At 48.0% G+C, this 22,105-nt stretch overlaps 1 protein-coding gene across 1 annotated transcript; it reads right to left on the bottom strand.

Annotated features, from left to right (window-relative positions):
• Nucleotides 1-18,210: 18,210 nt before the first annotated feature.
• LOC127335602 (beta-amyrin 28-monooxygenase) lies at nucleotides 18,211-19,872 on the bottom strand. The gene has a single exon (XM_051362312.2). The coding sequence runs from the start codon at nucleotides 19,812-19,814 to the stop codon at nucleotides 18,345-18,347; it is 1,470 nt and encodes a 489-aa protein (XP_051218272.1). The 5' UTR covers nucleotides 19,815-19,872; the 3' UTR covers nucleotides 18,211-18,344.
• Nucleotides 19,873-22,105: the final 2,233 nt, after the last annotated feature.

Consider the following 22,105-nt stretch of genomic DNA (forward strand, 5'->3'; position numbering starts at 1 on the left):
ACCCGGAATCTTGAGCTTATTGTAGATGTAGCACGCTCTTGCGTGGAACTTCTAGTAGGTGGGCCTGCCGAAGATGACATGGTAGGAGCTCTTGAAGGGCACGACCTCAAACGTGATCATTTCTTCGTGGAAATTTTTAACCTCGATGAAGGTCACGGGAAGTCTGATGCTGCCTAAGGAATTTGCCTTTTTACCCGAAACCACACCATGGAATTCAGTGGTGCTGTGTTTGAGCTGTTCCTTGGTAAGGTTCATCCGCTCCAGAGTCTCCAGGTACATGATGTTCAAGCTGGCCCCGCCGTCCATGAGGCACTTAGAGAAGTAATAGCCGTCGATGCGGGGACTTACAACCAATGCGTAGCACTCCTTCGGAACGACGGTGGGATGATCCTTCCTATCGAACGTACACGGAGTTTCCGACCACCTGACATACTGCGGCACAGCCGGAACTGTGGCGTTCAGGATCCGGAGAGCTGATTTACTGGAACGGACTGTTGGGGTTCCGAGGAAGGTGTGGTACGCGCCCACACTCTTTTTGACAAAGGGGTTAGGTTTAGCTGCGGATCCTTCCTTGGGATCCGGCGAAGCATCATCCTCGTCCATTGCCTCGGAACTGTCTTCCTCCTTGTCCTTGTTCTTGCCCTTGCCTCCTTTGCCGCGTGGGCGGTGCTTCCGGGCTCGCTTGTAGCCTGCTTCCGGGTCAGATTTGAGATCGTTGACCCACTTGCAGTTGCGGTTGGTGTGAGTGGACTTCCCCGTCGCCGGATCTAAGTGGGCCAGGCAGGGCATGTCTCTGTACTCTTCATAGGTTTGGGGGTGCGGGTTCCGGCAGCAGTGACTTCATCACGCTACTGGCCCCTTCCGGCTCCGCCTCCGCGGCCGCGTCCTCTTCCGCCTCCTTGACCTCCGCGTTGGAAAGCCATGGCGACCATCTCGGATCCGGCACTCTTCTGGTCATCGGGGGGATTTTTCCGCTTGCTGCCGCTACTATTACCGTTATCACGGTTCTTCTTCTGCTGATGCAGGGGAATTGCTGTAGCTGCTAGATCTCCGCCTGCGTCGTCATCGGCGGCGGTACGATCGCTAGCAATGGAGATCATGTCATCCAAAGTCAGTTTGTTTGTGTTAGCCAAGAAGGTGAGCTCGTGCCGCAGCAGTCCTCCCCGCTGCAGTCCACCTATAAAGGCGTGCATAGCTGTGGTGTGGTCAACATTCTCACACTCGTTCCTGGTTGCTAGCCATCGGGTGAGGAAGTTTCTTGACGTTTCACCTTTCTTCTGGATATAGGCCTGGAGGTCGCTTGTTGTGGCAGGTCTTTTGTAGGTGCCCCTGAAGTGTTTTTCGAAGGCGTTCTTCAGGTCAAACCAGCAAAAGATGGAGTTCTTCTCGAGGTCACTGAGCCAGATCCAGGCTGGACCTACAAGGTACAGCTGAAGCATGCGGCAGGCGATGTTAGAGGTTCCTCCGGCAAAGGTCACTGCATTGTAGTAATCTTCTATCTAGGTATCCGGCCTTTCGGTGCCATCATAGTTCTTCAGGTTTCCAGGTAGCTTGAGGTTCATCCTTGGCTTTGGTTCCTCTCGAATCATCCTGCCAAAGCATTTTGGGCCGATGTAGTCAGATCTGTATTCGTTGAGACGTTCCCGTGCGACACGCGGGCCGTTGCGGGGAGATTTTGAGCGTGAACGAGATCTCCGGCCACCGCCTCCGCCTCCACCTCCGCCTCCACCGCTAGGTGGTGGGGAGGGAGATCTGCGAGGGGGTCGGTTCGACCTTTTGTTGCCGCCCTCTGATTCTCCGCGCCCTTCGCGGTGCTGACTCCGGCTTCGATGGCTGCCTTCACCATAATGTTGGCTACCCTCATCGTTCCGGCTTCGGCGAGGCTCTTCGTGTTCGTCATTCCGGCTCCTCCTTGGCTCGGGCTCATGATTGTTGTTCCGGCTACGGCGGGGTTCCGGCGTGCGCTCCCTGCTCCTATTCCTCTGAGGTGCCACGTTGTCGCGGATATTGATTCCACCTGGCCCATGGGGTCTGGTGTTTCCGGCTGGACTACGACGGCGAGGGGGCGGAGGACGCGGGTATCCCTTAGGCGGAGGTGACGGATTCCGGTACTTGTTTTTACCAGCGTACATTGCATCCTTTCCCTTCTTTGGATCTGACGGAGGTGTCTTTGATGGCACAGGGATTGGATTTGGGTGTTCTCTGGTTCTCCTCCTGCGCTCCGAAGATCCGGTGCGCGATTCATCATCGCGATGGCGATTATCGTAGGCGTCCTTCTGCGCGGTGGACATGCAATGATCCGGATTGGATTCCAGCCTGCGTGAAGTATCTGCCTTGCTCTCATGCTTCATTGCTGAGGCAACAAGCATTCGGACGTAGTCGATATCAATCTCCCCGTCTTTCTTCTTCAAGATCTCCGCAGCCTTTTTCATGTTATCCTTTGGAGTTGCGAACGGCTGTTGTTCAGTAGGAGTTGCGAAGGTGATTTTGCGGGGAGCCACAGCTTCTCACTTCATCCTGTCTGCTTCCTGTTGAACCTCGGTGATCTTGTCCTCCCAGTGCTTCCGGAGGTTCTTGACTTGCTCCAGTGACTTGTTCACCTGACGTTCCCGCTGGAGGAAATTGTCCACGAAGTGCGCGGCCTCTTTCCTTTCTTCCAGCATTACGGCTGCGGTGGTGGCGAATTTTTTGGCTGTGGCCAACATCTCCTGCCTTTTAGCTTCTAGAGCTTCCGGATCTGCTGCATCTTCAGGAGTTATGGGTTTGTTGAGGATATCTGAGTGCGCGACTGCATCCATGCCTGCCTGCTCGACCAGTTCTTCTGGGGACAGGATTTCCCTGTGCGGACGTTCCCGCGTAAGCGGAGATTTAGCACGGGATGGCTGAGGGTCGGAGAGAGTGTTTTCATCTGAATGTTGCTGATCCAGCGCCGCCAAAGTGGCAAGGACCTGCTTAGGCTGGGCGGATTCAACTTCAGTTTCATCACTACCTCTGAACTCCTTCACCTTGCGATCGAACTCTTCAGTATCCATGGAGGGGGCATCCCCGGAAATTGGGCTTAGATTACCCAGTATTGATTCTTCTCCCGGAGCACTGCTTTCTCCGACAGCCTCCTGCTGATCCGGAGCAGCGTTATTTTCCGGTTCCTCGACCTGCATGGGGCCGGCTCCGACTTCTTGAGGGCGGCTCCTGCGGTATGGGCTAAGAAGTGTACGAAGTGACACCTTTGCTTCTCTAACACCTGGGAGACCCAGGCGGATCTGCATTGGTCTTCGACTTTTATTTCCTGCTCAGGGGCGGATTGGGTGGGTTTTGATTTTTCCAGATCCAAGGCGGAGTCTTCTCTAGGAAGCTCCAGCATCTCAGATCGGATCTTCGCGACTGCGTCCTGCTCAGCGGCGGTCGCGTCAGCGTTACTTACCAGAGCGTTTCCGTCGGAATCGACGGTTTCGCCGATGAAGATGTGTATGCCGACGACTAGGAAGATGGAGAGCTTGACGGGGTTTGTCTTAGCCGGAATCCAGCACTCATCCGGAGGGACGATCGGGAGGTTTCCGGCGTAGAGGACGCGCCCCACAGCGATGGTGTCGTCGTAGCTTCCCATGGCGGAACCCTCCCGGTTCCGGCCTCCAGACGCCGCTGGCCCCACGGTGGGCGCCAACTGTCGTTGCCTATTCAACGGTACCTCGGAGGAGGGATCCTCACGAGGGGGAGAAGAAAGGGGCCACAGGGCGGAGAGCACTCGGGACGGTGGTACGCGATTTACCCAGCTTCGGAACACCTGCTCGATGACAGGGCCTACTGCTGCTTGTCTGGAATTATCTGGGCGTTTTCGCGTTGTTACAATGAGTTGTGGTTGTGCCTCTAGGGCTCCCGGGATCCGGCTTATAAAGGCGCACGGATCTAGGGTTTACATGGAGAGTCCTAGCCGGATTACAGGTTGCCTAACTACGGTACAATGTCTTGCCGTGCACGTCAAGGATCCACCTTCCTCTCTACGTCGTACTGGATCCGGGTTCCATATGGGCCTCCACGGATCCGCCTTCCTCCGAAGGTCGGTTGGGATCCGGCTTCCCTATCCTGGGCTGGACTTCATCCTTTAGGATCAATAGCAACTGGGCCGCCCGACGGGCCTCATGCCACGTCACCATCCATGGGCCACCCGGGCTTGCCGGATCTAGGCACTGTCGATGGTACACCCATGAAGTATACCCACAACAGAGGGCGAAATGGGCCGTCTAGCAGGCCCCGTATTTGGGCCGGCCCGTATCGGTAGAATACGGGGCCCGTCAAACCCACCCGCCGCCCCCTACAAATAGAGGGTGAAGGTGCGAGTGGGGGTCCAACCCCTCACTCGCAACCCTAGCCCTGCCGTGCGCCGCCACCACTCCGGCGAGCAATTCCCACGCGCACGCCGCCGCATTTCCACCGCCGCCAGCCATGAGCGCACAACGGGGTAGCAGTCTCTCGCCCGCCGCCGGATCAAAGCGTTCCCGCGAGCCGGCCACGGTGGAGGACTCGTGGCGCCACCACTGCAAATTCTCCGCCGTCGGGAGTCGGTGTGCGGCTTGCAAATACATCGGGTCCGGGTGGATGCCGCTGATGCTCCGGGACTTCGCGGAGGGCGGCCGCTACCACAAGGTCGACCCGCCGTTGAAGCTGATGAGCGGCGGCGATTTCGAGAAGTGGCGGTCCGCATGAGGGCAGGAGCGCGCGTGGAAGGCCACGTGGGAGGGGAGCACCAGCGGAGGAGCGCCGCGAGCCGGCGACGAAGAAGATGAGGCGGAGGAGGGGGAGGACCCCCTCTTCTTGGAGGCGGTGGCCGCGTCCAAGAAGGACGCCGCCGACAAGGCGCATGCGGATGCGGAGGAGGTGGCGCAGGCCATCGCCGTCCTCAAGGAGCTGATGGCTCGGGAGGCCGCCGCCACCACTCCGCTTATCATCCTCGACGACTAGGCGCATCCCTAGCATCGTAGAAGTCGCGATCCAATAGGATCGCGCAATTTTTGTATATCCTATCTATGATCTATGTGAAGAACTATCTATGAATCCTCCCGGGTTTTGCATTTTTTTAAATACGGGGTGAAATAAGGGGTGGGATACGGGGTCTGCTAGCTCGGACGAGTTTTCGGCCGGTGGAAATTGAATACAGAGCCCTCTACTCATATTTTACGGGGCAGAAAAATAGAGAGTCCGTTAGACATGCTCTAAGCGGAGATTTCTTCTCGGAAGTTGATTTGGAAGCCATCGATTTCAACTGCCCTCTTTGGAGCCATCCAGCTAGGAAACCTGCACATGTAATATCCTCTCAACCCTCTCTTCCTCTATATTTTGCGCTATGGCAATTGATCGGACGCTTTTTTTTTGTACCAGTTGAGCAATTAAAATTTGCTCTATTGTTGTAGTTCTATTATTGGTTCCTTAATACTGGTGTGCCATTTTAAAAATGCAGACTTGTTCTTTTTCGCTATCTTTTATGTCAATGAGTGATGCTGCACCCACTCTTAAAGCTGACGAGGAAGGCAATTTTTATAGCTGGAACAAGGACAAATTGTGAAACGGAAGGAAGAGGAGAGGTAACACACTGATCTGATCATATGTTTGATTTTGCAGTGATGCAGAATATCTCATGTTGTATTTGTATTGCAGCATCATTCTAATTTGATAAGGAGAGAGTCAGGACCTTGCTTCTCATGTTTAATTTGGGTACTAGCATGCAACTGTAGTATAACATAGAGCATCAACAAAACTTTATACTCTTGAAAGCATAACCATTTGGCATCATTCACAGCAATATTTTTGTCCATGAAGGGTTGCCAAGTGACTTCTTTGTTTACTGTTGACTCCTTTTGTTGTAGTTTCTGTTTTATTACTACTTCACTGTAAAAAAAAGCTGCTCAAGTACGTGGTTGTATCTAGACATATTTTTATTATAGTAGATACATCCATATCTAGAAAAAGTTGAGTAGCTTATTTTGGGACAGAGGGAGCACATGTTATGCGATGAGCCAATGAGTAATGGTTCAGGGCATCTCCAGCGGGCCGACGCATTTCGGACGTCTGAAATTTCCGTTTGCGTCGGCCAGCGGATGCGATGTGGCCCAGGGCGACCGTTGACCGCCGGCGCATTTTTTTACCGAGCACAGCGTCAAGCTCGCTAATGGCGTTTTACGTCCCGTAGAGGACTGCCGCCGGTGATTAACTGTTCCCGCGCGACGACGATCGTTCCCACGCTTGCCCAATACATTGGCAAGTTTCGCCGGCGTTTCGCGCGCGCGGGAAACGCCCTGCGCGCCAACGCCGTTTTCCGCCCCGCCGTGGCTATATATGGTGGACACCGACGGGGGCGACGAGCACACCTCAAGCTACCATCCATCCATGGTCGACCACATGAATTGGGAGCACGTTGTTCACATGTGCCGCCAGCTCCACCCGGAGGAGGAGGAGGAGGTAGCCGCCGCCGGTGTTGAGGCCCAGCAGCTGGACCTGGAGGTTGCGGCGGCGGAGGCGGAGGTCGCGGAGGCGGCAGAGCGCGCGGAAGGGCGCCTCGCGGCGACCAGGGCGGAGATCGCCAACGCCATGGCCGAGCTCGCTGACGCCAGGGCCGAGCTCGCGGAGGCGCGGGCGGCCATCGCGGCCCCTCCGGCCGACGCCGTCATCCACGACATCGCGGATGACGACGTCCCCGTGCCCATGCGCTTCGAGTGCGCTGGCGACCAGCGGATTCTGCTCGCGTCCTTCGAGTCCCTGGCTGGGGACGCCCTACGCCGTCAGGCTTGGGTGGCGGAGGAGGAAGCCCAAAGCTATGCGATGGCCATGGCTCGGGGGTTAATGTGCTCCGACCTGGACTCACTCCAGCGTAGGGGCCCTTCTCCCGCGCGGGTCGAGCAGGAGAACCGCGAGCTGGAGGCCGCCATCGCCGCGAGGGACGAAGCGGTGTTGGCGGCTAGGGACAGGGCCCGCTTCGTCGCCGACATGGCGGCGATCCAGGCGGCGGTCCAGGCAAACGAGGACGCGGCGACGACGGCGGTCCAGGCGGCGGCGGAGGAGGAGGAGGCCCGGGTGGAGGCGGCGGTCCAGGCGGCAGCGGAGGAGGAGGAGGCCCAGGTGACGGCGGAGGCCCTGTGGGACAGCTCCCAGGCCGAGGCCCTCGAACGCCGCAGGCGGCAGGACGAGATATCCAGTCGCCGGCGTGCGCGGCGCGCGGAGTGCGCGAAGCACTCCCGCTTCAACGACGCCGCCGGCCCTTCCGGCGGCCAGTAGTAGGGCGCGCGACTGCAAGTAACCGAGGCCAGTGTAGGCCGCGCAACGACGAGTAGGTACGACCATTGTAGTTTTAGGTTAACTCGACTAACCATCTCTGTAAAGATGGTCCTTTTGGCCAATCAATAGTAATGAAAAAATCTTTTGCTTACCTAGTCACTGCCGACCGGGCCCGGATGTACCCAACGCGGACAGATTCTGCGACCGCAGAGCGTCCGCGGAGACGCAAACGCGCATATTTGGGCCAGGTTTGCGTCTCCGCGGACGGCCCGGTCACTTTGCGTCGCCCCGCTGGAGTAGGCCCCAGACGCATTTCCGGTCACGGCGGACGAAAACGGTCGCTGAGCGTCAATTTGCGTCGCGTCGCTGGAGATGCCCTCATCTGTGACATACTCATCTGCTCTCGAGGAAATAGCAGATCACACCACTTGTTGGTGTCTTTTTTGCAAAGAACCACAACAGTGGTTTGTTGTTGCAAGGAACACCACATTTTGCTATAATTGTTTGCATGGACGACATAAAAGTAATTAAGGAGCTTGATGGCCAATTAGTTAGTCAGGCTTACTATTAGGCGGGCTAGCGTGGCAATTTCTCTATGTGGTCTGTCGCATCGTTAGTTTTTCTAATTTTCAAAATCAGAATATTTTTGAAAATATGCATATTTTAAAATTCTATTTTTAAAAATAAATATGAATATTTCCAAAATTTTCACTTTTCAAAATCTAAATATTTTCATGTTCTGAACATTTTTAAAATCTGAACAAATTTAAAACCTAGACATTTTTCAATTCTAAGTTTTTGAAACTATGAACTATTCAAAATCGAAACAAAATTTAAACAATGAACATTTTTTTAATCTGAATAAATGTAAAATCTTTAACTTTGCGATTCAGATTTTTTAAGAATTGTATTTTTTATTTATGAATTTTCAAAATTTGAATATTTTTGGTAATTGTAACGTTTTTAAAATATAAACTTTTCAAAATTTGAACTTTTCTTGAAATTGAAATATTTTCCAATTTTGAACATTGATGCTGGCGATGGTGCACCACCGGTTGTCTCCAGGGTGGCCGCCTCCGCCTGGTAGACAAGACAACAGAGAGGAATTACCACGTTAGACCGCTGACAACGGGACCGACTAACTGGCAATCATTGTGTTAATTACTAATTATGGGTTGTATGCAAATAATTACAGCAAAATGTCGTGTTTCTTGCAAAAACAAACCAGTGTTGTGGTTCTATGCAAAAAGGACACCAACAAGTGGTGTGATATGCTATTTCCTCTCTGCTCTCTCTACTTTTTTGTCAGAAGGGAAATGCAAATTGAAACCTTACTGGTACCAGTCTACGGTTTTGCACAAACTAGATGGACATAGGTTTGGCAAATAAGGTCGGAAATTCAATTCGGCTCCCGGGTGCGTATGCACCCTCTACCAAAAAATCATATTTTGAAATGTCGAAAAATTATAACAATTTTTTTTACATGTACATCTTCATAATATATGTTCGTTCGTCAAGTTTCACAAAAAACCAATATTTTTTGTGGTCTATATAAAAAAGAGAAAACTTATCTTGTGAAAAGCATTATTTTAGCACTGAGTTTTGTCTTTTTTACACACGTCACATGATAAGTCGATTTTTTATGAAACAACTTTGTAAGCGTGTAGCACGAGAAGATTTACATGCGAATTTTTAGTTTCAATTTTTTTAAAATTCAAAATATGTGTAACATGCATTTCAAAATAGAGGGAGCATATGCTCCCATGTTCCAAAACACCACTCCCATGATAGAGCGTCATCGAGCTTCTAATTGCTTAATCTGTTTCGTACTAAAACTTGATACTCCCGGTTGTCCTTTTTTTCGTAGATGAGAATGAGATACTTAATAAATAGCTACCATTTTACTGCCACTCTTAGTTGTGCTTTGTGAAGCAAGAACCGAGGTTTGGACTGGTCCAGAAACCAAGATATTGTGATACGAGAGTAATATGTAATATTGCAATATAGTGTCATCATTTTCCTATTACGTATAGTGATATATTAGTATGCACTTCTAAAGTCTAGACTGAACCTCGCAACAAAAAGAAAAATAAATATGTGACATTAATTCATTATATAGTCCGACTCTTATGTTTTAGTTTGCCTATGGGTTGCTGTAAAACCGAGTCATGTGATTGTGTAGCCTGTTGAGATTTTTCCCCATTTTTTTTAAAGTTCATTGATAAATAGCTCTGTGAGATGCCAATCAGTCCAGGAGTGTTTTTCCTGTACGAAAAACTATTTTTGCTTATTCATATGGTATCTCCAATTTTTTATTTCATTTTGTGATACCAGCTCTTAGATGGGTTCACAAGGTAGTTACTGCTGGTTCATTTTTGTAGTCCAAATGCTTGGCATATGGTCTGCCCATCTAAGTATCCGGCACAAAGGTGCACTAATTCTCCTGTTGGTATATATTAAGTGAAGGGTGATTACTTTCACCATACATGTTGGCGTCATTTATTTATTTAAGAAGACGATGGTGTGTTGTTAGGCTATTTATCTGCTCTGGAAAGATAAACATTGGAGTGTTACTCATATTAGCTTAGTATGCTTACATACACAGGGATCACGTCGTACATTGATCATAAAATTTTACATTCTTTCTGTGAATGCTATATGTATTATCTGGTGGTCATTTTGCTGCTTTCCTTTTGAGTTTTTGATTTGTCTTAGTCTGACTAGCTAAATTAACATATGCTTTTAATTGGCACGATAAATAAGTATGGACTATATGTCATATGTGTGTGTGGAGCATGGTTAGAGCTTGAAAGGTCTATTTGTCTGCAGAATTGCGTTGAAAGTCACTCAAAGCAAAGATTTTCCTACCGGACCACTCTGCCATGCTGGCCACTCGAGGGTACTCCCCGCCACAATTTTACGTATCTGCTTCCTGTGGTGTCAAATGTCTGCAGGATTTATCACGCTATTAAATTTGAGGCGAAGGCTTATTGTGTAATTTTGTTCTAAAAGGTATGAAGAAAGTGCTTGGGTAATGCCCATTAGTTACATGTGTTAACTTTGTCCAAATATTCGTTGGTGCGGTAATATATGTTACCTACATATTTGTACTTTTGCCGCTAATATTTAAAGATCATTTTTGTCCATAGTTAAACAAAGCTCACACATTCAGAACATATTGCATGCTGGATTGGTAAGATGTATTTCAGAATCATTTTCTGGACAATGGCTAAAGTGCGAGTAGCATGCTTCCATGCCTAATCAATTGTAATTGTTGGTCATTCTGGAGATATACATGTCTCACCAACTAACTCAGCTGCACATATGAAATGATTTAGCACAAATATGGCTGGTAATATTAGTATAAGTTCCTATATTTTTTTAAACAGTCTTATAATGTTCGATCTTTCACTGTTCCAGGTATTTTTCGATAAAGGGTGCTTTATTACTCAAAAGATTTAAGCATTAACACTATTCCAATTATATCATAAGTTGCTTTTATTCATGGATATTAGGATCTTTTCTCATAGGTTTTGAGTTGTACTTTTACAAATTATGTGATCTAACTATATGGAACTTGAACATGCATCTAAGCTGTAAGTTGGTTTTGCTGTGAGCCGTTTGCCCAAAGAGTCGTAATAGGATGTTGGAATTTGCCCACTAATCAATCACATCAAACTAGATAAACACACGCGACACAAAATTTATCGCCAAGGGTGCGTGTCGCAACCTCTAAATTTTCCTCTCTTTATTGCTTTTCTATTAGAGAGGAAAATTTAGAGGGTGCGACACGCACCCTTGGCGATAAATTTTGTGTCGCGTGTGTTTGTCTAGTTTGATGTGATTGATTAGTGGGCAAATTCCAACAATTGGTATCAGAGCGAGGTCGGAGATTTGAAGCTACGCTTGCCCCGGGGAGGCGACCCGTACTAGCACCTCGGGGCGGGCGATCATCGTTCGGCGGAACGACAAGGAGGAGACGGCGGAGAGTTGTCGTCGCAAGGTGGTGGAGCTGCGGATGATCGTTGACGGGAGAGGTGGTGCCGAGGTGCGGTGCCGGGAGTCTCGTCAAGATCGTCTTCGGAGGAGTCGGATGAGTCAAAGAGTCAAGTGTGTGCACGTCTACACGTGCGGTCGTTGTCGTGTTAGTGAGTCGTCCTTGTGTCCAAGTGCTCATCCCCGTGAAGATTTGTTGCAGTTGAAGCGCGTCAAGTGTGTAAGGTGTGCGCGGTGTTCCATGAGTTATGTCCATGTCCTCGTGGAGCGTCTTGGTTGCGGCCAGCAGGGTTCGGTGCGATGCCGAAGGCGAACGGCGGTAGGCAGAGCTACCATAAAGCGAGGAGGTGTGTGTGCAGAGGAGGAGAGCTACTGTGCGCAAGTACAAGAGGAGTATGGTGCGAACCGAGTGTGAGGACCGCAATAGCGCTGACACATATGTGCGAAACGAGTGCGGGAGGCCGATCAATGGCGGTGGCAAAGCATAGCAGAGCAGAGGTGCACTGTATGTTTCCTGCGTGATCATACTGACTGTACGGATATGACAATGAAGATGATGAAGACGTGACGTAAAGCTGCGGAGTTCAAGATTGGGAGGAGCACGAGGAGATGATAAGTTCAAGATTAGGAGGAGATTGTTAGCAATAATCTTGCCTTCGTACAGGGAAGTTAGCGTTTATGTCTAGTCTGGTTAATTAGGTAAGTTTTTTGGTCTGTTTGGCTTTGCCTTCCACGTAGGTGAGTCCTAGTTATACTAGTCTAAGTAGTAGTCGGTTTGGTGCTACGGTGTTAGTCTGGCTCACAGCCAAGTCCAAGTATGAAGTCAAGTTTGAGTCTGTCTAGGATTAGAACTAGGTTGTTCAGTTTGAGTCGGTTTTAGTAGCAGGAATCAGGTCCTGGCTGTGTATATATACACGAGGCTAGATGCAAGTTGTAATAACAGAAGTTGTACGGAGAAAAATAGAAAAGCAATAAAGAGAGGAAAATTTAGAGGGTGCGACACGCACCCTTGGCGATAAATTTTGTGTCGCGTGTGTTTGTCTAGTTTGATGTGATTGATTAGTGGGCAAATTCCAACATAGGATACTACAGGAAATGATTTGCTCCAATGTTGCTCAAGTTAAGGTTGATTACAGTTTATTCACCTTGCACTTTCCCCCGTATATTTACTGTAATGTTCCTAACTTCCCATCAGTAGGACTAAAAAAAAGCTTGTGATGCATTCATGGTTGGGCTGGAGTTTTTTTTTTAAATAATACACATTTTTTTGTTTATTTCAGAAATAATACTCGGTTTTGAGATATTTCAGAAATAATACACTGTCGGGTTCAGGAACCCCGAAATTTGAAACTCGGGGTAGAGGAACCCGAAATTTCAAAAATCGGGGTAAAGGAACCCGACTAATCCTGTTTGCGCGTGAAAAAGAAGGAATTGGGGTAGAGGAACCCGAAATTTCAGAATTAGGGTAGAGGAACCCGAAATTTCAAAATCGGGGTAGAGTAACACAAAATATGCGGGAATCTCGGGGTCGCCTAACCCGATTCACTAATATCGGGTTTCTAGAACCCGATTCTTTCTTTTCCTTTTCTTTCTCCCTCTTCGCTTCTCGCCAAAAGAATGAGTCGGGTTCCTCTACCCCGATTTTGAAATTTCGGGTTCCTCTACCCCGAGTTTTAAATTTCGGGTTCAACGAAGCCGACGGTGTATTATTCGTGAAAAAACCTAAAAACGAGTATTATTTCTAATATAAACAAAAAAAAGTGTATTATTTAAAAAAAATGCGCTTGGACTGCAGCTGGCCTATCGGTAAGCCATCCTAAATGGCTAAATCATGCTTCAGCTTTAAGAATTCCTGTGACCGATTTTTTTGTGTGGTTCATTATTATTACCAGTAATGAGTTCTAAGAGACTGGGCGAACAAGGGACATGTATTGGCATACTGAGCATCAATTTTAGGCTTAATTTATCAGATGGACCCAGAGATTAGTTCTATGCCTCGGAATTTACCTTGCTATGCTTACACTTAAGAGCATTCTAAGCACTATTCTTGACAAACCTTTTTTGCTGGTATACACGATACTATAGTTTGGTTTAGTAGTTAATTTACATGCTTGATTTAATAAACAGAGTAACAATAAAAGAATGTAAGAATGCCTGGTAGGCAACTGAACCTTGCAAAGCTACATTGCATAAGAAATGCCATGTAAGAATGCCTGGTAGGCGGCGCGGCGAAGCGTACGTGTCGATCTAGTGAAGCTTTGAGACTCTCAATGAAAGAAATAATAGGAGCATTTGAAGGTGCAGGAGTCTAAGAAGGGCAGAGGTATCTCCAACAGAGCTGCGCAAAGGTACAACTGAAGAACAAATGGTTCCTTGATTGCATAGGATGAGTATTGCACATAGAACAAGAGCAATCTGCTTCCGCTGAAGAAGTTATCTTCTGTTCAATTTGTCCATAACAAGATGCCAGAAAAAAACTTTATGTTTTGATTGGTAGCAAGTCTTCCAAATCCATTTGGGAGTCGGGCAGATGATAAGATCGCCAATTGCAAGCTTGTAAGCAGAAAGACTTTGAAGACTGTGTCACTACCAAAGGCCAATCATTTATCATGATCTTGAGTCCCCTGCAACCCCTGAAGCAAGTCCTGAAGCTCATGGAGTTGATAAAATGCCTCAGCAGATAGAGGCTAATGGAAATGGCTATGAAGAAATTCCAATTCAAGAACTGAAGCAATTGAGATCTCAGTATTCTTTGAGATGGAAAATAGGCGCAGAAATTATGAACTTAGGGGCAGCTGTGTCCACATAGGATGCCACAGAAGGATAGAGCTGCCAGAGGCAACTGAGCATTGGACCAAGGATTTATAGACATTTTAGACAGTCCCTCCACCAGAAATACACATCTCTTGTACTGGAAGGTGGCAAAGCTTTGGAGTAGTATGTCTCCCAAACCAAATGCACCCAGGGAAAATTTGCACGGTTAAAAAACTTGTGCAAACGTTTCGTCAATAGACAATTATTCTGCTCTGCCGAATTAGTGATGCCAAGTCCCCCTTGTGTCTTAGGACGACAGACTAATTCCCAGACTGCCAAAGGAACACTTTTCTCCTCAATATCCCTCTTTCTCCAAAGACAATGTTTTCTATATTTGTCAAACTCTTTGAGGACCCAGACATAAACTTTCAAAGTGCTCAAATAGAAGGTGGGCAATGAGGGAGAGAACCAAATTAATAATCCTGAGCATGTCCCCATAATTGAGGTATATGGAGCATGAAGATAATCTTCTCTGAGCAGAGAGCAGAAGTGGCATGAAGAACTCTTTCCTAAGCTTTGTAGTGCTCAAGGGAAGACCTAGATAGGTAAAGGGAAGACCTCCTTGCTGACAATTTAGAGTCTCCAAGAGCAACTTTAGAAGCTCCTCCCCCACATTAATAGGGATCAGATTTGATTTCCGATAGTTAACCTTCAATCGAGTAGCAGCACCAAAGTTGAGAAGAAGTGACTCGAGGTGAAGCAATTGATTTACATCAACTAGTAGAATGACAAGAGTGTCATCTGCATATTGTATTATGGGGAAATCAGGAGTACACGTGAGTGGCAAATGCCTGGTAAGATGCCCATGGACCATGTCATCATTCACTTTGTTTGGAGAAAATCAGCAACCAGAACAAAAAGTAAAGGGGAAAGAAGGTCCCCTTGTCTAATTCCCCTTCCGCAACGAAACATTGAACCAGGAACCCCATTCAGTAAGGCTGAGGATGTAGCAGAGGCTAGAAGCTACTTGATCCAATTACACCACTTGATTCCAAAAACCTTTTCTTGAAGGACTTGTAAAATGAACTCATGCTAAACCTTATCAAAAGCCTTCTCAAAATCTAGTTTAAGGATAAACATGGCCCTCTTAGATTTGTGACACTGATACAGATATTCATATGCCCAAGATAAACAGTCTTGGATAGTTCTTGACTTGATAAAACCATATTGGTTCATGAATAAGTTGCATTATAACCTTTTGAAATCTATTGGCCAAAGAGTTTGGTGATTGACTTTAGGGTGCAATTCAGCAAAGAGATATGCCTGAAGTCATTAGTTGTGGTAGCACCTTCGTTTTGGGCACAAGTGTAATAAAACAACCATTTATGCTCTCTAAGCAAAGTGACCCCCGATGAAACGATAACAAAGGTCACATATATAGAAGTTTGTCGGGGTAAACACATGGGAAGCAAATACCTCCAGTTCCCTGCAGCTTGTTACGGGCACAAGTAATGTCTGGGAGGCCGTGCAGTTATCATGCGCCTCGTTCTCACGGATGCGGGTAATGCAATTCTCGTAGTGCAATATCATGTACACTAAAATCATTTCTCCATCAAGGTGCAGGCAAAGGCAGGAATTCAGACTTCACTCCGTTGGTTGCTCTTCATACCAAGCCAAAAACCCTCTGGCAGATAAGCTGCAGCCCACATGTTCCTCTTCCTGTATATCCTCCTCAACCAAGTTTCAGTTTTCTCTGTCTTCCATCTTTTTAAAAAGCCTGCCATCTCTGCTGAAATACGGCTATGGACGTGCTATAGTACAACATAGACTGGAACTTGCCTAACGACTTGTGACTCAGATGGATCTCTTCCATCTTTTTAAAAAAGCCTGCCATCTCTGCTGAAATACGGCTATGGACGTTTTATAGTACAACATAGACCGGAACTCGCCTAACAACTTGTGACTCAGATGGATCTTCATATTTTTCAACATGCCACGTACATATGCAGTGCCAGACATCGGGAAATACGTTGTGGATTGCCCTAATCATCGCCGAGTTGGCGTCCGTAATAACACTCAAAGGCTTCTTCTGACACATTGCCTTTAGCAATGTTTGCAGCAGCCACACATAAGTTTGTTCTGTCTCATCTGAAACTATGGCACAACCAAAAACCATAGTTCTACGCTGATTGTTCAGACCAACAAAAGGTACAAATGTCATACCATAGCGATTCATCTTGTATGTGCTGTCAAACACAAGGACATCCCCATAGTCCTCATAGTCATGTACATTCCGCGAGTCACACCAGAACATTCTCTTCAGCCGTCCTTCTTCATTTAAGTCATAGTCGAAATAAAAACTTGGGTCCCTCTCCTTTCTGCTCGCCATAATGCCTATGGTCGTGGCAACATCACCCTTCGCAATTACTTTCCTCTTTTCCTTGTTGCAAAGGTTGTACAAATCCCGTTGGACATACCCAACGCCGCCATATCACCCACTTCTGCTAATCATGGAATCCATTATGGTGTGCTTCCTAATACCTGCATCTTCCATAGCTAATATCTCAGCCTTCTGATGATCTTTGATTTTTCTTTGCGATCAAATAAAAGGTGTTTCATCCGGTCTTGCTAACGTATGACTGTGGTTGTCATCAAAACTTTCAACATACCAAATACCAAGTTTTTCATCCAGCTTCACAGTAGTTGCGCCTCACAGTTGCATCGAGACAGAGGTATGAGCCTCCGACTATGTCCTTCTTCGGTCATCAACTTCGGATAACGCTCACCTTCCCTCTAACACACAAAACGCCTATAACGCATGTGTTTGATTTTTTTTGCTATATCTGACCTTATCCAATCTGATGTTGAATCCATTATCTTTGGCATAGCTGCTGTAGAATACGAATGCAGCTTCTTCAAAAGGAAAAGTCATCTCCTTTATCATCAGGTACATATCCATCATATCCTCTGCCTGACAAACCAGACTGAGATTCATGTTCGCATCATCAACATGGGCTTGCACATGAAAAACATAGCAATCAAAATCTACAAAATTATGTGTTTATAAAAAATAGCTATCCACAAATATCTATCCAAAACATACCTCCATGTGGTTCGACGGCTTTGACTCCCCAGAATCCTTGCCACCTACCGACTCATAAAAAATACCACTCTCCATATCGGATTTACCGTAATAGTCATACCAATTTTCAAGTCCATGTAATTCCTGCAAAAAAATGATGACAACCACTACATGTACCTCAATACTGTTTTCCAGTTCTTTAATGGTAATCTCATTCATTTCATATCAAATAACAATTACACTTCATGTACCTCATTCATGTTTTCCTCGGACGCGACATCATAAATATTTCTCTCATTATCATTGTCAATGTCCATCTATATATTCAATGGTAACATGACAGTTTTAAAATATTTACGTTATGCATTTGCTTTCCATGACTATAGTTGAATATATCAAAGCCACTTACATTAATATCTACTTCCCTCACATGCTCAGGGCATTATCTGACCTTGAATCATCAATTCTGAACAGTGAATCATCTGACTCATCTCCTTGAACCTCAATTTCAGGAACCTTCTCTGCCTCACAAACACCAGACCTTGACTCCTCCATTTTCTAGCTACAACAATTCACAACTGCAGTACATCCGCATGACATTCCAACAAAAGTTAAAATGATCATATTTTCGCGTAGATCAACAAGGTGGGTGATCATAGACGCACCTAGGTGAGCACCAGAAGAAGGAAACCACACACCACGTGAGCACTCGATGCGCCGGAGGAGTAAACCTACCCCCACCACAGGGATCGATGCGCCTGAGGAGGAAGAAGCCCACGCTCAAGGGCAGGAGGAGACCTAACCCTAGCCTCGCCGGGAACAGACGTTAACCTCCGTCGATGGATTGGCGAATCTGGTTGATCACCGGCGACGACTGAGATGGCCGGCGCGCCGGCGACAGATCCCAGCCAAGAGGAAGATCAACCCTACCCCTACCAGCTCGGTCGATGCATCGACTCGCGCTAGGGTTTCAAGGAGGAGTGCCAAAACGCTCACCATGATCGTCAACAGAAGGCATGCACGATGATCGGCGGGATTTAGGCGGATTAGATCTTAACTGCTCACGTGACCTCATGTTTTTTTCAAAAGCAACATACATATACCGTATCCATACATACAGATATACATGGGCTGGATATGAGTTTCGGTGGGACCCCTTCACTTAGGGGGAGCACCGAAGCAGGCCTCCGTGTCTATTGGTTGGATGCATCCCATAATCCAGGCGAGATTACTACTAGATTGTTTCAAATCATTCGGTGACGCATAGTTCAGTACTCTTGGTGGCCGTTGTCGTGTGTATTGGTTGGATGTCGATGAGGAGTCCGTGAGCCGGGGACGGCAGTGGGTGCCTGGAGAAGCTGCCGTCGCAGCCGGCGGAAAGCTTCCACTTGAACCCCGTGACAATATAGTGCATGGCTACCAGCGCCTCCACCCTCGCGAACTCGTTCCCGGGGCACATGCGTGCGCCGCCGCCGAACGCTACGAAGCTGTAGGGCGGTATCGGGCTGTCGAACCTCGCCGGCTCGAACCTGCCGGGATCCTGGAAGACGGCCGGGTCCAGATGCGTCATGCTCGCGGCGGTCATCACCTTCCAACCTTTAGGGATGAGGTGGCCATCGAACTCCACGTCGTCGACCGCCCTCTTGAAGTTGACGAACACAGGCGGTACAAGGCGCAGCGTCTCCATGGCTGCCGACCACGTGTACTTCATATTGCTGATGTCCTTCCACGACAGAGCTTCACCCGGAGCCTTGCTCCTCGCGACCTCTTGCTGCTCGGCCACGACCTTGGCATAGGCGTCCCTGTTGCCGTCGAGGTACCGGATGAGGAAGGTGATGAGGCTGGCCGTGCTGTCGTGCGCCGCCACCATCAAGCTCATGACGCTGTCGATGATGTCCTCGTCAGCCAGGCCCTCGGTGAGCATATGGGCGATGAGGTCGTCGGACGGCGAGCTCCCACCGCGTCCCAGCCTGGTGCGCCTCTCCTCTATGATCCTGGCGACTATGCGCCGCCCGCGCCGGCTCGCGGCGAGGCACTTGCCGTAGGTGGTGAAGGGCAGGTCCACCGGGGTTGCCCAGAGGCCCCTCAGCAACTGCTGGAACTCCACACGGAGCTCTCGCATCGCGGTGCCGTGGTCTGCCCTCGTAAGCCCGAAGAGGACGGTGCACATGATGTCGAAGGTGAGCGACTTCATCGACGGCATCACAGATATAGTAGCGTGGCCGCGCCATTCCTTGCTGAGGTGGTGCCTGACCTCATCGTCCATGGCAGCGACGTAGCTCTTGACGGCTTCTAGCTTGAGGAACTGAACCATCATGGCCCTGACGCGTCGGTGGTCGTCGCCGGCCAGCTCGCGGATGTTCCGCCAGCCGACCATTCGGTTGAAAGACATGGTGGTCTTGGTGACGAGTGCGGTGCTGCCGAAGAAGAACTTGTTGGCCGAGGGCCCGACGAGGAAGGCCGTGGGGAAGCCGAAGAGGGTGAGCTTGGAGACGGGGCCATACGCGGAGGCCCAGCGCTGAAGCCATGCCTCGGCGGTGTTGCCGCGGAGGGCGCGGCGTAGGCCCCGCGTCTGGCAGAGGCCCACGGCCGGAAGCCCCAGGGAGCCGGGAGGCAGCCGACGACCGTCGTGATGCTTTCTCAGGCGTGGCAACAGCAGCAAGATGGAAACGAGGATTACTGCTGCTAGAGCTGCCAGGACGGAGGCATCCATTTCCATCTTGGTTTCGAACCCAGAGCTAATGAGCTACGCGATATGATCGTTTATTTGTCACAGGGGCACCGGCGCGTACTAAGTGTGCACATATAGATTTCTACTCAGTTTGTTTATTTAGTGTTGGCGTTATCGGAGAGAATCATGCTACCATGGAATCATGATTCGACAAAGATTAATGACAAATTGAGCAGGTAAGGAACCAAGAGAGCGAGTGAGCGACCATCCACCAAAAGCATAAACTTCACTTCATGTGTGCAACAAACGACAAGGACACGCTGTTTAATAGTAGGAGGAACTTTTAGAACCCAGTCGACTCCTTAACATGGTAAGCCCGCCATTAGGAAGTCATCCATGTGACGAGGCAGCTCGGCTTGACTCACTAATGCTCGTTCTAAAAATAATGCGTCTACACTAGTTGTTTGATTTATAGGGACATATTTCATAGAGCTAATTATATAGCAATCTTGTAGTGTAAATTTTATACTAAAAAGCATTAGATCGTATCTAATGAAAATTTTCTTTCGTATAAGCAAAGAAGACTCATATTTTCGTGTAATTCAACTAATCATGATATTCTAATGCTTTGTTTTCCATGTCTTGTAAACCAAAGAAGCTCTAACCGAATTTAGAACGAGAATCACAAAGCTCCAGTAGCTCATGAGTTGTAGCTCGCTAACCATTATCAACAAGTAACATGTATAAATGTATGATACATTGTTCCTAAATTTTTAGTTGTCGCTTGTAGGTGACTCTGAAACACACTTGGCATATCTAAAACAAATTTGCCAACTCAAAAAATTACTATTACTACTATTAGACCCGTACTCCAAGACCTTTGAATAAAATTTTGATCTATTCCAACTTAAACATGCTAGAATATTTATTGAACTCAACGCGTTTAGTTTGGACTCATCTAATGAAAAAAGTTAAAACATGGCTCGTCTTATTGTACGCCGAGTTCAAGTTAAGTCGTGAGGTACTTGGTTAACATGTGAGTTTCGAGTTTTAATTTCAGGCCATGCATCCCTCTTTATTGGTTGCAGTATTATGTTGAGGAGCGCGTTTAAATGATGATTCTTGAATGCTTAATGACAGATTCATTATAGACGAGCTGAGCTAAGAATATCCATTATATGAGTATTGTATGTGGTATCATGTATCTAATGCATGTAAAATGCTAATATGTCACGTAAGTAATGATAAGGAAGATCGTATTGATATTGCTTGTAGTAGATAATGTATCAGCATGTAAAACTAGAATAATTAATCTCAAGTAGATATTTTACACAATTTTGATTTTAGATGCTAGAAATCATCATATGTATGATACAACTATAATCAGTCTAAGCAAGCTCCCTCCCTCTATGCTTTTAAAAATATAAATAATAATTATAAATCTAGATGTATGTATATACAAAATATACATCAGTAACGGATGAGTAGCCGACCAAAATCGTCCTTGGATCCCATGGCCCGTCTACTTGGTACGTTCCCCGAACCGACTAGGTTCGTCGTTCGCACCTCGATCGGTGGCGGCTATCACAGTTGGCCACGTGAGACGCGCGCAACAACCACCGCGACTCCGCGAGCCCGAGAGATGCTCTCCTCGCGCCGCGTCCGCCATGTGCCGGAGAGCGCACACAGGCATGTGCGCGACCGAACCTGTCGGCGTACGTCCGAAACCGCCGCGTTCGTTGTGGTGTCGCCGGCCGGAACCTCGGGATAAGAGCATCTCCACTCGCACTCTTAGAGCATCTTCACCGACGTCCTATAAATAATCGCCGGCAGGGGTGCTGTCGTATGAGGGACGCCGGCGCAATATTCTTTATTTGGGGGAGCTGCTACCATACCGGCGTGCCCCATACGATGGCCCTAATAGATGATTTGAACTTGAAAACTCAAATAAAATCATAGAAAATCGAATAAGTTTACGAATTTAAAATTTGAGCCAAGGCACGACCACCAAATTTGAATAGGTTTCCGAATATGAAGTTTGGGCCAACATACGGCCACCAAATCGCCGTCTCCAGCGCAAAAAAAAACGGCTTCCAAACTAGCTGATCAGATGAACGAGGTCACGATCGGCTCAACCTCGACGACTTCCTCATCAGCGGCGAGCCCCGGCGGCAGCTCCGTCGCTGCAACAGAATCCACGATCGCCGGGGGAGGCATGAACGGTGATGGTGCCGGCGGAGAGATGAACGTGGAGGGTGCCGGGAAGACGCCGACGCAGCTCGCCCCGCCATCACCTCTTGGCCGGTGCTCTCCGTACATCTCGTGCCACGCCCGCGCCA

Source organism: Lolium perenne, chromosome 1, assembly GCF_019359855.2.
Source record: "Lolium perenne isolate Kyuss_39 chromosome 1, Kyuss_2.0, whole genome shotgun sequence".
Taxonomy (NCBI): Eukaryota; Viridiplantae; Streptophyta; class Magnoliopsida; order Poales; family Poaceae; genus Lolium; species Lolium perenne.

Excerpts from the sequence above, each read along its gene's own strand:
- LOC127335602 (XM_051362312.2), bottom strand. The coding sequence starts at position 19,814 with ATGGAAATGGATGCCTCCGTCCTGGCAGCTCTAGCAGCAGTAATCCTC.